General features: G+C 34.9%; 1 protein-coding gene across 1 annotated transcript; it reads right to left on the reverse strand.

The window, feature by feature from the left end:
* Positions 1-15888: 15888 nt before the first annotated feature.
* On the reverse strand, positions 15889-16848 carry LOC144357888 (uncharacterized). Its single transcript, XM_078011928.1, has 2 exons — positions 16645-16848; positions 15889-16372 (listed from the first exon to the last, which is right to left on the reverse strand). The coding sequence occupies exons 1-2, from the start codon at positions 16843-16845 to the stop codon at positions 15980-15982; spliced, it is 594 nt and encodes a 197-aa protein (XP_077868054.1). The 5' UTR covers positions 16846-16848; the 3' UTR covers positions 15889-15979.
* Positions 16849-17085: the final 237 nt, after the last annotated feature.

The raw sequence follows: 17085 nt of genomic DNA on the forward strand, positions 1-17085 counted from the left end.
CATACAAGTCCCACAGAATGATGATTGGAGCCTGTATCACTTGTCTCACAATATCGCAGCAGCTATACACAAGATACTCACAACTGTCTTCAGTCCAGCTTATTTATAGGCAAATTTCAGGTACACCACCTGGGTTTCTACATGAGTCAATTAGAATGTGGTCTTGCTAGCAGTTGTCTCACGTAGACAAGTCAGTAGATCGTAAACATCTTGTGTTATGTAAATCACAATCACACCTGGTAGATTCCAATTGTCCTCCTAAAACTTCAAACACCCTTTGCTATGTAAATCACAAGCACACCTGGTAGATTCCAAATGTCCTGCCAGAGTTGAACACAATTATGACCTGCCAATCACCTTTATGTATGGCAGTTATCCTACAGCAATAGACACTGTTTCTTCCCATGATGCCATGCACACTTCTATTTACAGGGTTTGAGGTGATATGACAAAAACATAGAATATAGGACGCTGACATACATAAATAATTTCCATCGAAAATGGCGAACATGATGAACATTTGTTTTTCTTGACTGATTTAACTAATCGACTTGAATCACGAAAGTAGTATGCATGCCCAAATCATTAACACAGCATTACGTGATGAACTTATATATATTCGTGATGGAAGTATATCATTACACGGTGATGGTACATCAGTATGTTATGAAGATATACTGATCCGTGATAGTGGTATATCAATACGTGACAAAGCTTCACTAATACATGCATAGTGTTCACCATTACGTGTTATAGAACGGACAACTACTCTTGTCACATGTTCTCTTTGTAATGTCGGTTGTTCTGTTGCTGTTCTCTTACTCAGCACACCTATTGTTTTTAAAATTTCTCACGATTGGAAATCTTTTACCATCAATCATAAGAGTGCTTGTCTAGCAACATGTAAACATCGACCACATCAATCGTCAAATATTGATCTCAACTAAGGACCCATATGTGTAAATATTAGGTTACTGTACAGTCCCGGTGAAAACGATTCAGTTTAATGGCACCCCTTACCAAAATGTGGTCATTGAAACATGTCCCAGATTGGTCAGAAACATGTCCCGTTTATGCCCCCGTTTCTAAAAACAGCCATAAACATGTCTATGACATTGTGCACTCCTACTATATGTCTGTAACATAACTGAAACATTGTCTATTATACTTAAACTTAATTATTATATACTTAATTATTTTAAAACTAGTTCAAGACTAGATTGGTATTTTTGTCCAGATTTGTAGGAATCTGAAAAACGCGTTTCGTCTGTCATTAGCGGGTACACTGGATTGTAGATTTACCAGTACTGGCATCATTATCGTCGCAAACAAATTGTTTTGTTTACGTGGTCGTTATTGTAGTTTTTTTGAGTATCATATGGTTTACATATACAGTTAAAATCATGATAGTTTAAATTATTTATTTTCATTGGTCATTGATATATTTTAATATACTCTTGATTAGTGTTCGTTTGACTTGTTTTTGTAGAAACTGTAGCTGACGAGGTGCACTGGGACTTTCACGGCATTTGGTGGTGACAGCGCCCTCTAGTGTTATTCATGATCGAAACAAATACCGCCCTCTAGTGTTAATCTTGGTTGGTTACCGCTTCAAGTGTCATGGTCCATCACGTTCTCGTTGCTTGTTCTATTTCACTTGGTTACCTTCGTACGCGTGCTACTTGCTATTAGCAAGGGACACCGGGAACCAGTGAAGTGTTAGTCATGATCGAAACAAAGACTGAGTATTTTTGTTAAATAATTTCTTATTTTCTACAATTATTTCAACTTTAAAAAATATTATACTATGGGAATGAATATTTTGTATTTATAGGGCAGATTTATTGACTGCATGAGTTTTAGTTGCGTATTATCGAGAACTGTTTCGTCCCATGATACAACAGTAGCTATTCTTCCACTGTTTGCAACGATGAACTCTCGGAGGCAATTTCACCGATAATCTCTATCTCGAATACCAGTTAAATAATATACAGTTATATTATACAGTTGCATTATTTGTACATTAAGTCTTCAGACAACAGTTCTGTTAAGTGAAGAACCAGCATGAGCATTTGATTCCAATCGAGTACTGACTTGTTATGTGTTAAAGCATTACAATACAATGTGTACGATTTCATCGTCACTGTATTTGCCATGGTGTTACTCACTGTTAGTATGTTATTATATGGACTTGTGGAAAGACCAAGTGTATCTACATTCATGTGTTTTGTGTTAGCTGAATTATTGTGATTATTATTTGCTTTGTTATGACCTATTGAAATACAGAACACTGAACTATTGCATGTAGAAAAATCTTTAGTATACAATGTAATTTTATAACTCACTTGTATTATTAAGATTTAGTCATTTATATGTTTTTGTTAATTGCTAGATTTTACGGGGATGGTATATGTAAATTGAAGGAAAAATTAAAGAGATATTCCACGTCAGTCAAGGACGTGATCGTTTTAGTTAGTTGGTGCTGCCACAGGGACTGACCATCCATGGATATCTGTGCAACTGCATTTCCATCATGTATTTGCATATTAATTTGAACGTTTGTGCTTATACTTTTGTTGGGGATCAGAGTTTATTTTTAGTGGATCAAATATTGCTTCACTATTTCATTGGACGCATTTATAGCATATGTATGTTTTGGTGGATGAGTAAATCAAATTTTAATCACACCATCAAGTTTTCTGATTTGGCAAACACTTGTTGACAGAAAAAAATGTCGATATCATTATGAGTCAGTCCAGTAAATGAATTATCGCGTGAAATATCCTATCATAATAGTCACCAAGATACTCGATAGTTCTATAATACTACCTCTCATGTCTACTCACAATATGCTTTTACGGAATATAAATGCTTGCATGAAATAATTATAATCAACAGTTGACACATCTCACTTTTGTTTGTATATGAAAAGTAGAAGTACAGGAAGAAGAAATAGATATAAAAAGACGATTCTGTTGTTGAAAAACAAGCTTTAGCTTTAGCAAAGGTAGTCGTTTGGGTCATACATCTTAAATATACAGGGTAAATTACATATCACAGTCGATGCAGCCATTGACTGTAGTATAATAACATACAACAGACGAGAATAACAAACCGAAGATGATTACATCCACAAATGCAAATATATATAATACTGTATTTGTAACCAGTAACCCAAGGCCCGCATACAAATTGGAACATAGTATGGCCCCCTTGTCAGCTCATTAGATTAAAATTGCAATTACTTGATATTGACATTGTTAATTGAATTTCTATTAGCATTTTCAAAGCTAGTGGGCTGATTTTACGTCTCGCTTTTGTTTGTATATGTTTACAGAAATAAGAAAAAAAACGTTATAACGAGGTGTTGCCACTATGCCATTAATCATGGCAATTGGAAAAAAACAACAATATAATGGGAAAAAAACGCATTTAAATTATACATTTCTAATATAAATTATATTACAATTAATCGATGCAGAAAATCAGAGCAGTGTAATAACAAACACATGGCGGTAATTACAAAATGAAAATGCTTACAACAACAGCATAATTCTGTATTTTCATGATTTAGACTATGTAAATATTATTGAATCCAGTCATTCAGATTGTTTTCAGAATATGGACTCTCAGGTTGGTAATTTTTGCACACTATGAACTGCAAAACAATTCAACAAATTCACGTTTTAGTACACAAAATATTGTTTCAATACTTGAATTCTGAACGGCATACTAAACGTTTGTTGTTTCAAAAGGGCAATCACTCACTATAGTATAATAACACACAATAGATGGGAGTAACAAAACAAACATTATTAATGTCATTGATGCCATAGCATAATTATACCACTGTGCATTCTTGGTGCAACGCTTACTGCAGCAACATGGACATATCCCAACGAGTCCGTCTAAATCCTCAGAACCGTGTGTCATATCCATGTAGAACACGACAGAGAGAAGGTAAATGAATACGATGTCGATAACGATGCAGACAGAGAAGAGTGATATTGTAGCTATCGAACCATCTTCATAACCATCTGTTGGAGCGTCACTCGTTTCATCAATTTCAGCATACAAGGAACTTGAGCTGATCAGTAACACTATATGAATTAGTAACAATGACAATGCAAGAAGAAGAATTGCACTAGTCTTCACTAATGGATAGGTTTTCACAGCAGATTGCTTTAAATAAATAAATAAATAAATAAATAAATAAATAAATAAATAAATAAATAAATAAATAAATAAATAAATAAATAAATAGATAATCAAACAATCAATCAATCTAACCATTGTACAATACAATTGAATCGTGGTATGTGGGCTCAACTTAGAACTTGTGAACCGACATGTTTAATTTCAGTGATCTAAAGTTTCACATTCATCCACTCGATCCTTCTGTCTTGTTCAGCTGGTTTGTATTTGGTAAGGTGGGTGATTTTAAGGGCAATCCCTGCAGAGCGGATCGCCAGTAACTGTATACATTCTGACACCATGAATGACAAGAACAAACGTACCGATTTATGAGGTTCACCTTCACATGACCATTTTTTACTCGGATCAAGTCGACTGAGTGGGAAAATACCACCACCGACTGGTCCAACCATAGTGTTGTCATCATAACATTTGATGAACACAGTCTTTGGCTCCAACCCAAACAATTGGCCCAGGGTTTTACGATTCAGCTGGTTTCCATGCAGTGTAACCACTCCTTCCATGCGGTATGGTCCACCAACTCCCCACATTCCGTGTATTTCACGAGACTGATCACTTTGGTTAATGTCAGTAGACGTATTGTGATCATTTTGTTCCTGTGCAGGACGGACAGCTGCGCTACTCATCTTGAAAATACTTAAAATAAATGTGCGATACAGCTAACATAGATCAGTACAAAGTACCACCTTCTTTTAGGGCAAGGTAAAAATAAGGGTCGATAACTCTATCAATTATTTAAACTGATCCAATTGTATAATACAGTGTTATCTTTCGTTAATTGTATTGTATACATCCATGACAACGCATCATATTGATACGTAGAACTGCGTGGTGTATGTAAATACCATGTTGCATAGTGATGTTGATAAAGACTGAATTGACTGTAACTATGCATGCCACAGTAAGAGATCGTTATTGAACAACGTTAAGCTGGGACAGACACTATTAATCTTTAAAATTCCAATTAGGTATGTCATATATCTACGGTATGCCCTGTGCGAGATATCATTGAGCATACATCCGTGGTAAATTCCAACTAGTCTGTTTAATGTGGTCTATAACACTACTATGATGTTTTATAATGTTTTTAATAATTTCAATATGACTATATTTGACAATCGTCAAATTATTTTAATGTATTATAAAAATGTCACAGTAACTGGTATGTCTTGCATAATCTCCACGTGCTACAAAATTACTGCCACATTTATCAATTACTATGGGAGCATCAGACAATACCAATCATTCACATGCACATACAGTTATCTAATTTAGTTCAGCACACATTTCAAGTTTGCCAACACACCTTTCCACAACACACTTCACATAATGCATTAACATCTAGTTGAATATTTACTGAAATTAAAAAGACTAAGAACGCACATAATATAGCTTCATTTTGTGACAGCTACCAGACAAACTTCACATCGTTGAGCCTACCCAACCCATGTGTGATGAATAGATCACTGCCCGGTTTGTTTGAATACATTGTTCTAAACATGTGACCAATCACCACCAAATTATGAAACTGTAAAGTAATCATTATATGCATACTACAATACAAATTACAAACTAAACATATCAGTGGATCTGAAGAGGATTTAAAGCATTTAATACATTTTTTTAGATTGAATTAATTCTAGCGCAAAAATTCATGTGGCGTGTTAGACTTTTTATTTGTGATATTGGTAGAACATGTATTAATGACGTATGTTATAACGAGTCGAACCACGTGATCAATCGCCAAACATTCTAACTTTAATCTACTCAGTTCATCACGTACCAAATGTGATAAGTAGTTCTGAAAATGAAAGTTATTTGACATGATATAATTGTTATTAGTGATATTAGAGAAACATTGCTGATATCAGCTCGTTTAAAAAAGATGAAAGAAGAAAAAAATCTGAACGATACCAAAAAGGGTTCGACCTCTATATAGGAAAATCAGAATGGCTATAGTCAAAGCGGGGTACCGTCACCTGCGCAGGCGCGGGAATTGAGTCCCAAGCAACGATAAGAACACATGCTAAAAACGCAAAAGTTTATGGGTAGACGCATGTTTGTAAACAATGACACGCTACGGCCATCTGGCGCATGCGCAGGTGACGACTCCCCTGCTTTAACGAGACATAATGTAGTAGAGTATCCATAAAGCACTTATTACCACAGTGATTGACATGTTATGACTCAGCTGAGTAGTATATGATGGAGAAATAAACACATTGTCAGAGGCTCTGTTCAGTGACATGTGCGCATAGATATATTTTTTTACTCAAATTAAGTTTCATTGTTGTATATTCAATTTATTCGAAATTTAGTTAAATTTACACACACAGCCCTGTATTTGGCAGCAAGTTAGTTGGAGATTAATGAAAAAACGCAACCCTATATTGGGTTGTAATGTAATCAGAGAATAATTAAATATCTAAATTCATTTGTAAATTTACATAGGGTTAAAATTAAAAACAAGTATAATTAATTGCACTAATGTGTTACCACTAATTATGACTTCATTATCAGTAGATGTTTCGGGATTAGTTTGTTATCGGTATTTCTTAATTATCCCAAACTAAATAGGATGTTTATATTGTATGACTTAATTTTGTAGAACTTGAAATGAGTTTACCTCCTAAACCATCTCACATTTTAAAATATGACGTTAGAATTGATAATCAGTAACACGGGGTCTCTCTATCAGGCATGTGTAAGTGGAACAAACGATGATAAACTATTTAATTTGCAAATATCTTTTATTGACATTTGTTTTTGTTACTGGAATTTGCAAAGCTAACATGCAATTGTTGCGTCTTTTATTTGTATATGCATAACAGAAGTACAGGAGAAATACAAATAACGAGGCGGTGCCACTGTTCCGTTAAGTATGAATATTAGAAAACAAGTTATAACATAAAAACCACAGCATGGCTTCCCAAACCACGTACCAAATTCACTTTCTAGTACAAAAATGTTTTGTAGATCGAATCATTTCAATAATTGAATTCATAAAGATGGGCGACATGCTTAGTATATGTACAGGTGTTTCAAATGGCCTATAGTCTAATCACACAATAGATGGGAGTAACACAAGTAATAGTATTAGAGTCATTAATGCCATAGCATAATTATACCACTGCGTGTTTGTAGCATAGCGCTTACTGCACCACCATGCACTTATCCAAAAAGAGTCTGTCAGGATCCTCAGAACCGTTTGTCATATCCATATAGAATAAGACAGAAGTGAGATAAATGAATTCGATAACGGTACCGATGCTGACAGAGAGAAATGATATTGTGGCTATCACAGCACCCTAATTAAAACCAAGACTAGTAACCCCGTTATCATTGTCCGTATCTGTAGATCTGCTGTCTCGTGGAATTGCAGCATTCAAGGAACTGACGCTGATTAGTAATATCGTATGAATAAGCAAAGGCTGTGCGAGAAGGACTACACTAGTCGACACTAATGGAGATGTTTTCACAGCAAATTGCTCTATGTGTAATGTGGTACACCAACCCCCATATACCGCGTAATTCATGAGATTGGTCATTGTGGCTTTGTCAGAAGACTCAATCTGATCACTTTGCTCTTCAGGTGAACGAACATCTCCACCTTTAAAATTACAATTATTATTTAGGTCATGTATTAGTTGCAGGTTCTGTAAAAGCTAAATGTTTCTTGCGTTTACCTTGGGACACTCGTTAAATGAATAAATTTGGGGACGACTAATTTTTGGACTTTGAAGACAACATTTCCGATCCTCGAGACTGTATGTCGACTTGTTGTTTGTCGCAATATAACAATTATATTCAAATATAACTTCTTAAAGCAGCTTTTCCAATTGGTGAATTTAAGATATTGATTTTTCAACTTTTTTCATCAAACTAGGCTTTGAATTTGCAGACCACTAATTGGCTGTTGCAGATCCATGAACTATTTCCATGAAATATTACATACTAACATGCGACGAAACACTGCAGGTTGTTGACAATGTCTTATTGTACTTTGACATTACTTTCATAAACTGCATTACGTTGATTTACTCATATTTTTATCCTACTATAGACTCAAGCACTGGGAAGTTGTATTGAAAGCGTGGCCTTGTTTTTATCTCTAGTTAATTGTATATTATCAATTGTGAATTGTAGAGTGAAAAATTATATATTATGAATTATGAACTACTATTTGTTATTCTCAATTATTTCAAAAATCGTTTAAAAATGTGAAAAAAAGCTTTATCTTTAACATGTCCCATGAAATTGTTCTAAAAATGTAAATTTTTGAGAAAACAAATCCTAAAACACAGTAGTGTAGCACGCAAATAAATGCTGTTTCATATTATCTGGTCTATAGCTACAGAATTATACATAAAAAACAATGAACATTGTCATGTGATTGATGACAAATGTTCTTTTAATGTATGAGTAAGCTCTACTTTAATTAGAAAAATCACCAATACAAAAAATAATCTGCAGCCTTTTTCTAAGCCAACTTGTCATAATTAAAAAATCTACTAAAAATTGATACAGCTTAATCGTCATGAGATATGGTTTACAACCGCACTGCACTTGATATATTGACTGATTGTTGACCGGATTCAAAGCAGAACAGACACACACCTTACACACACACACACGTTCTAATTCGCTCTCTTAGACAACCGTATCTGACATTAAAAACGCTGAAACCTCCCACGAGGCTACCGTCGGCCAGGTATGTCAAGTCGTTATCTATTTTGGCAGGAGTTGCGGCATATAAATCTCAACTGACTTATTTTATCAGACCTGTGTAAATAAATGTTACCAAAGGTTTCACAGAGCTGATAACGTAACAGTTTATTGACACCACACATCCAACTAGACAATACTCGAAGAGATGAATCTAGAGACAATTTCAATATTAACACCCAGAGCCCTAATTTATACCTGATTTTTAACGTTAGACTTTTTATATTGGTGTATACGACATTGACCTTCAGGTCTTTCCGGAAACACGGGTAAGATGTGTGCAAAGTTTTATAACGTTACCTATCTTTTTTATTGTGGATACATAAGTAATGTGACTTCCACACATATATACAAACATTTGAGATTTTTAGTTTTATCGAGTTTTAAAAATAATGTACATTTTACGTTTATACAAATAAAATCAGTTTTTAAGCAAAAAAGTTATATTGAGTTAGTCGCCTATACAGTTCTCTGCTACCAATATGTTTTGAAGCGATTCTTGTATAGATTACGAATGCGTATTAAGCACAAATTGGTAGTTTTTCATGGATACACTCCCCGCAACCTTATATAATAATATTTCTAGATTTGGTAGTTTACACATATTTCGATTAGTATATCATAATCATAATGTATGTCTATGGGACGGTAGTTGTTTTTGTTGTTGTTGTTGTTGTTGTTGTTGTTGTTGTTGTTTTGGTTGTTGGTAATGTTAGGGTGCTAAACAAAGTGTAGGGTAAATTGATAAATCCAATAGGGCCACATACTAGTCAGATGTATTTAAATCTGTTGCGTTATTATTAGCATGTTCTGAATTACTACTATTGTATTTTGGGACGTTAAACATGTCTACAAGCTTTTGTTCTGGTTAGATAATTTGCATAATTTCAATATGGCCACCCGGGTGTACACAACTAGTTCATCTTTAGACATATATCATCTATCATTTTGATGACTGGGTTAGATATCACTTTAAAACACTTCGAAATACTTACATAACATTTTAACAAAATTTGCTTAATACACAAATGAACAGAATCCTAATTTAGCTTTAATATAGCCAACAATCTCATTGCGGGAATATCTCTTATTTTCAAACTAGCGAAATTACGGTATAGCCAAATTAGCTACAATACCATTCCAGATGAAATCACAATACATATTCCTGTGACTACTTTAATTGAATCTAAATTGTTTCAAACAATACAAGATTGTAGAACTAAATAAGCCGGGTACATTTCACGAACATGTAATTTATTTGTAATTTATGTAAACCATTCTGGTGTTTCTACAATTATATTAAATACCAGACTGGGCTAAATACTACTATGTTGTTTTGGAGCACTACAAAATTAAACACGACATATTGCGTTAAAATAACTCATTTTATCGCAAATATTACATTTGATACTCATGATCTATCATCGCGATGATTCGAGTACAATTACCACTACTGTGGTGTTTTCTACACAAGGTATCAATATGATCACTGAATTTCACAACATTACTGGTATATCATATTAGATTTGATGACACTTACTTTCTGTTAAATTTCAGTGTGATCAGTTACTGGTATTTAAATAATCACGAGTAAATTCACATACACAAAATATACACACATATAGCATCGTTACAATCCGCACAGTAATATCAACATTATTCAATATTATTATTGAGACATTAGAATGTCTAGTTGATGAGTTTTTTGCTCGTTAACCTTACATTACTCGTTTTCTTGATGTCAAGACGAAAATATCCTAGATCAATTAAGTAACTATTACATAAGCCCATAATGAATATGGTGGAAACCAATCTTCGTTTTAGTATCATAGGAAAACTCAATGGACGCATTTGCGAAGATATAAAATATATGGTTGCACTATGCAATCATGATTATGCTTATAAGGTAGCGCCCTCTATCATCTAAACTGAAAGAATGTTAGTTTTGATGAGTGAGTGAAGACAGTGTTGCATGGGAAACTATTTTAAGAATGTGTATTTTTTGTTTGACACATTGGGTGCTAATTCAATACTACGAACCATTTTTGTTTAAATTGGTAAGAAACGAAATTTTGTCGCATTCTTTCTGAACTACGTTACAAATTAATTAATATAAACATTTCTATTTTTAATAGATATAAAGTAGGTGCCCTGCTTCAAGATTAATCTATTTGATCTGCATCGTATTGTATTAACTGCAACCAGTGCTGGTTCAAAATATAGTGTTTAGTAACAACGCAATAAATCACAATCACAGTAGGCCAATGGTACATACACCATGCCCGTTTTTGTACATCGCAACAAAACATGTTGCATTACCCTCCAATTATTATTAGTGCATTCCCTTTCGTTCTTCAGCATAAATATATTTTTTTAAGAGTAGGTCGAAGAATAGTTTACAATTCCCATCACGAAAACAAAGTAGTGTACAGTGATGCCTGGCCTTGAAACGCTAGGTCTGTTACCAACTTAATAGTTTTAGCAGAGACCAAGTAGCGATGGTTAGGAAGCGCTGGTTAACTGGTTAACTGGAATGGTCAAAGAGCTTCAGGCAAACTTTTCTATTGTGTACTTCCCACGAGCTATCTAAGAATTTCAGGGGAAGTGACCGTAAGCTTGACTACTTGGCCATTATGGAACAATCAATTCCGTATGACTTTTTCAGACCCGCATCCTAGGTAGCAAAGTGTCTCAGAAAATATGCAGCGACTTGTGTGTTTTCATGCGACTGACATCTACTCCTATGTACGGTACCCATCACATTAATTGGTCATCTTATACACTATAAGTCTTCGCTATTAAAATAAAATAAAATATAAGTGAAAATAATTGTCTCCTATGTGAATATCCATTGCGTAACTAGAATTTACATACTGTACCTGTATACTTTATGTTATGTTATTAGTAGTTATATTAAAGTGTTAATAGTTTTAATTATGTTACAGGAACAGTAGTCAATTTTGTCATTGTGTGTTCACTGGTTAATATTATTTAAAAAACAAATCACTTTCACCTTCACGATGTTTTGTATTTTCAATAACAGATTACTAATATGCGAATCAGCGGATTTGTTCGTATTGACTTTCATGTTTCTACTGGTGCTGTATCCAATGACCTGTTCTTTGACAGACCATTCTTTGATTACCATATGATGTCGAGAAAGTGCACGTGTTGCGATATGTGGAAATTCGTGACAATGGAAGGTCAATAAATTCTTACTATGATAGAATTATAGTAATATTGAGATTTACGATGTGTCATATATATCTTAATATAACCAACGAATATGCATGATATTACTGTCTTATAAAATTGCAAAAAGTTGAAAAGTCTAACGCTTAAATTGTAAATTCCAGGAGCTTTCCTTCATGTTTTCCACTGCTTCTGAGCATTAGAGCAGATTCCCCTCGACCGCGTCTTGGTCGACAACGAACAAACCGGCTCGATACTTTCGTTTATGTCGCAGCTCCCGCGCGATGGCAGCATACTATTAATTTCATACACTTTTTCGTACGTCCAGAAACAGGTCAATGACCTGTAATACATTTATTATTGTTTGCGTTTACATCAAGCACTATGATTTAACAGATGTCTGGCAAACATACAAATGAAGTTTATTACGAGGATACCTCAGAGTATGCACTCAGACAGTACAGCGGAACTATCGACCGACGCGCATATTATACCTTCCAAGGATACATCATGGGCATGCTGAAATTCAAAATATTTAGAACAGAATCAGCGAACTTATTTGTGTGGGTCCGGTCAAACCCTGGTGGCAGCCTTGTTTGTTTTTATTATTAGAGAACGCTTACGCGTGTAATCATTCCATATTTGGAATTCGCATTTCTTTTTATGGTAGGATGAAAATACCCCGTAGCCCCGATTTAACAATGCTGATTTATTATAAAAATACCTGTGTCGCTTAAGATTCACTATGACAGCGCACTTTTATGTAGAAAATGTTGTCTAAAGTTGATGCTTAAACGAAACGTTTCGAAAGCGGTGTATTTATTCTCCTGACAATTCAACAACACAGGAGTATAATTTATTTATTCAAATTATTTATACTTTTCCCTAGCTTCGGTTGCAATAGCATTATTTTGATATTGAGGTCTTCATTGTCTTCAATCTTGTTATTGTGGATTAACAATTCGTAATACGTTTTTAAAATGTTCTAATCATTGCCTTTCACTAATACTAATTAGCCTTTAATTAAATGGTATATAACCTTATCTCCATTTCACTTTTTTTAGTTTCAGAAAAAAAAACGTACAATTAATGGTTCTGTCGTCACTGTGCCTGCCATTAAAACCTGAACTGAAAATTTGCAACATAGCTTGACTACCGATCTCTTTAACTGAATTACCTCTTTGAATTGTGACCTAAATTATAGGCTGCGATAGTCAGCGCCGTAAGTACATTATAATCCTGGATTTGGGACGGATTTATCGCTAATAATAAAATCTAACTATTATCCTCTTCTGAGCATTAAATCACCAACAATTATAAATACAAAGATCGGGTTCCGTGCTACAATAGCAGTTACTTGAGCTTTCAACAGGTCAATCTGTCTGACATGGTCAAGTATTAGCATGGGTGTCCAGAAGTTTATATTGTGTTAAAGTTTTTGAACTCCCGTATAGGGGATACGGGAGTTCAACAACATTAAATTGACTTAAATTGGAAAAAAAGATGATCTGTGCATTTTGTTTTACAGTATACAGTTGAATTAAATGCAAATTATCATTTTGATTTGGTGTTCTAAAATAAATGTTTTAAGTATCAACGCATGTTTTCACTAGAACCAGCGTCTGTTTCCCTCTAATACAATTAAGCAATTCCTACTGCGCTACATTTGATGGAGTAAGGAAATGTTACACAAGTCTGTAGTCATGTCACGTTACGTTTAAGCTCGCAGAACGCGTACTTCTGCAGCCAAGTTACCACTATGCGAATAAAATTTTATCAGTAAACTGCGCAGAATTTATCCAATATTTGTCTCATAAATTTTATGTTTACACTCACAGTTCAATAGGTGTTTGGGTCAAGGTGTCGAAGTCATAACATTTTACTGTCGCTAAAATAATGAAACTTCGCAAATATAACTTCATATCATTTTATTTTACAAATCACTTATATTCCGTGGTTATATAAATATTTTGGTGTAAATCAGGATTTTCGGGGGACAAAACACGTTTTTTAATTCGTATATTATTCTGAGTAGAAGTGGGAGTGCCACCTTACAGAACGTAGACTCTGACTGTCTGAAGTAGTGTATGTAATGTCATGTAAGCGTGTACCCATAGTTGTGACTTTGATTTCAGTGCATTTCATAGTATTTGGTTGTCTTTTGCTTTGTTTTAAATTTAACGACTGCACAAAATCATTAATGGTATACCACTTTATTGTATTACTCCTGGTTATGAAAAGCTCATTTGTTTATTTGTATTGGGGTATTTATTGCTAACCAAACATACAGGACTGGTACGGGGCACATGCGAGGTTAGCACATATCGGAATAAAATGCGTTCCCATGGTTAGAGTAGTACACGCCATTGTTTTCACTGAAACTGCACGTGTTCAATGAGTGTTCGGGTCTGTATATTTAATTACCAATTCCCCTGCAGCTAACTTGAATGTGAAACCCTGTTATGGACATTGTTGAGAGGTGGTCCACAGATGTTGCTCTCATCTAACCGACATCTGAATTGTCTTACCTTTTATGCTGTTTCGATAAGGATGTTACGAATGCTTTGGCAAGTTTGTATTTGATTTTTTTTATTTTGTCTGAGCGAATTTTTATTGGTTCCAATGTCACGGCCAGATGCCAGTAAACAACGTGTGTTATCTCCCAACGCCAGGAAGATGAACTCACTATCAAAATATTAATTTAATTGTTCTCTGCGCAAAAATTATTACTGGATTGTACAGTATGCCAGGCATACGCAAATATTTACTGTCAACACCACAGTTATCCAGTTTGTAAAAATTGCCTAAGATTGCTTATAATTAATTATCACACATTCAATATTGGTCAAATAAAATACATACCTCAAATATCAAGAACTCGTGACTATAAATTCTCCAACTGTATGTGACTAGACTATAAATACAAATGTAAATGCAAATAGGATGGATGAACACATTAAACCATAGAATCAGAAATGTGCATACAATATAATCGTCATTCCGCCGTATACAACCCGCCACACATGGGGACCAAGCATTCAGAACCCTTCGCGGACACACTACCTTGACACCAGACTACGGCTGGGTCCCATGCATACCAACGAACTCCAACCCGGCTAACCCAACAGTGGCTTCAGACATACCACCAAACTGCATCAACCACTGTACACTCTTACAACGCAAACATCCTAACTCAATCAACAGTAGTACTACCATAAATAATCCGAATGTTTGTCCCTAAAAAATAGTCAATCAATTTTAGCATGGCGTCATACAAATACAAATCGTAGGCATGGCGGCCCTACATAAACACAAACATGTACGCAAACACCCATTAGCTCAATCCATAAAAAAATTGCCCCAGCATCGCAGCAACGCCCGGGACGACGACGCCCAAATCCCCTCAAGTTAAGTAGTCAGTCGGCGATGTTCACAAACCCCCTGACTATAGGGTTGAAGCAGTCTGTTGCAGTCAGTCGACGAACACGCACCCATCTATAAGTACTTGCTAAACTCGGCAAAGAACTGCTCACGTGAATAAAGGAAGCTAGGACGGCAATAACAATATAAATTTGATTCGGTTCCGTCATTTACATTAGAAAGTTTACAACCTAACCTACCATATATTTAACGATAGGTCTATATTTTTGTTAATAAATACTTTCAGGTAGGTAAATTAAAAAATAAATTTTAACAAACACATCATCACAGCCTACACCGCAAACCATGTAACAAATCCACATTATAGTACAATAATTTATTAATGGATCGCTTTATTTCAATAGTTTATTTCACAAGGGGTGAACGACATATTGACACTAGTAGTCTTCGTGATTATGTTGTTGTTTCACTCACTCACTACAGTGTAATAACACACAATAGAAGGGAGTGACACAACAAACAGCATTAATGTCATTGACGCCATAGCATAATTATACCACTGTGCGTTTTTAGCACAACGTTTACTGCAGCAACAAGGACATATCCCAAGGCGTCCGTCAAGATCCTCAGAACCGTGTGTCATATCCATGTAGAATACGACAGAGCTGAGATAAATGAATCCGATGTCGAAAACGATGCCAACAGAGAGAAGTACTGTCGATATGATTTCAAGAACACTGCTTACATTCGTTGACTCCACAATGTTGAGCAGTAACACTGTACGGATTAATAACAGCGAAAGTGCGAGGATAATGATTGTGCTCGTCTTCACTAAAGGATAAGTCTTCAATGAAGATTGCTATGAAGAAAAATAAGAAAAAATAGTGAGTAAATCGGTCAGTCAGTCAGTCAATCAATCATTGTAAGTTCGTCAAAGATTGCAATACATAAATAAATAAATAAATAAATAAATAAATAAATAAATAAATAAATAAATAAATAAATAAATAAATAAATAAATAAATATGTATAAAATAAACAATCAAAAATCAGGAAATTAACAGAAGATTTATCGGACACGTATTTGAATAACAACACGTTCATTTTCAGGACCAACAGAAACAAACATACCGCTTTATTTGGTTCACCTTCACATGTCCATTCCTTACACAGATTAAGTCGTCTGAGTGGGAAAATACCACCACTCACTGGTCCTATCATAGTATTGTCAGCATAACATTTGATGTACACAGTCTTTGGCTCCAAACCAAATAATTTACCAAGGGTTTTACGATTCAATTGACTTTCGTGCAGTCTAACCCTACCCTCCATGCGATACGGTCCACCAGCGCTCCACACTCCGTGTATTTCACGATATTGATCTTCAGGATTCTGTTCAGTTGAACTGATTGTGTTATCTACCTCATCGGGAGCAGGACGGACAGCTACTCTCGTTACGCTCTGTCTCGTTGGTTCGGTCGGCGTTTCTGCGCTCATAGCTAGTTTGTAATGACGGCAAAAAAGAGTCCAGCAACAGCAGGTGACAATGTAACCACTACATTGAGTCGTCAT

This window comes from Saccoglossus kowalevskii, chromosome 7, assembly GCF_978046115.1.
Source record: "Saccoglossus kowalevskii chromosome 7, keSacKowa6.1, whole genome shotgun sequence".
In the NCBI taxonomy this organism is placed as follows: Eukaryota; Metazoa; Hemichordata; class Enteropneusta; family Harrimaniidae; genus Saccoglossus; species Saccoglossus kowalevskii.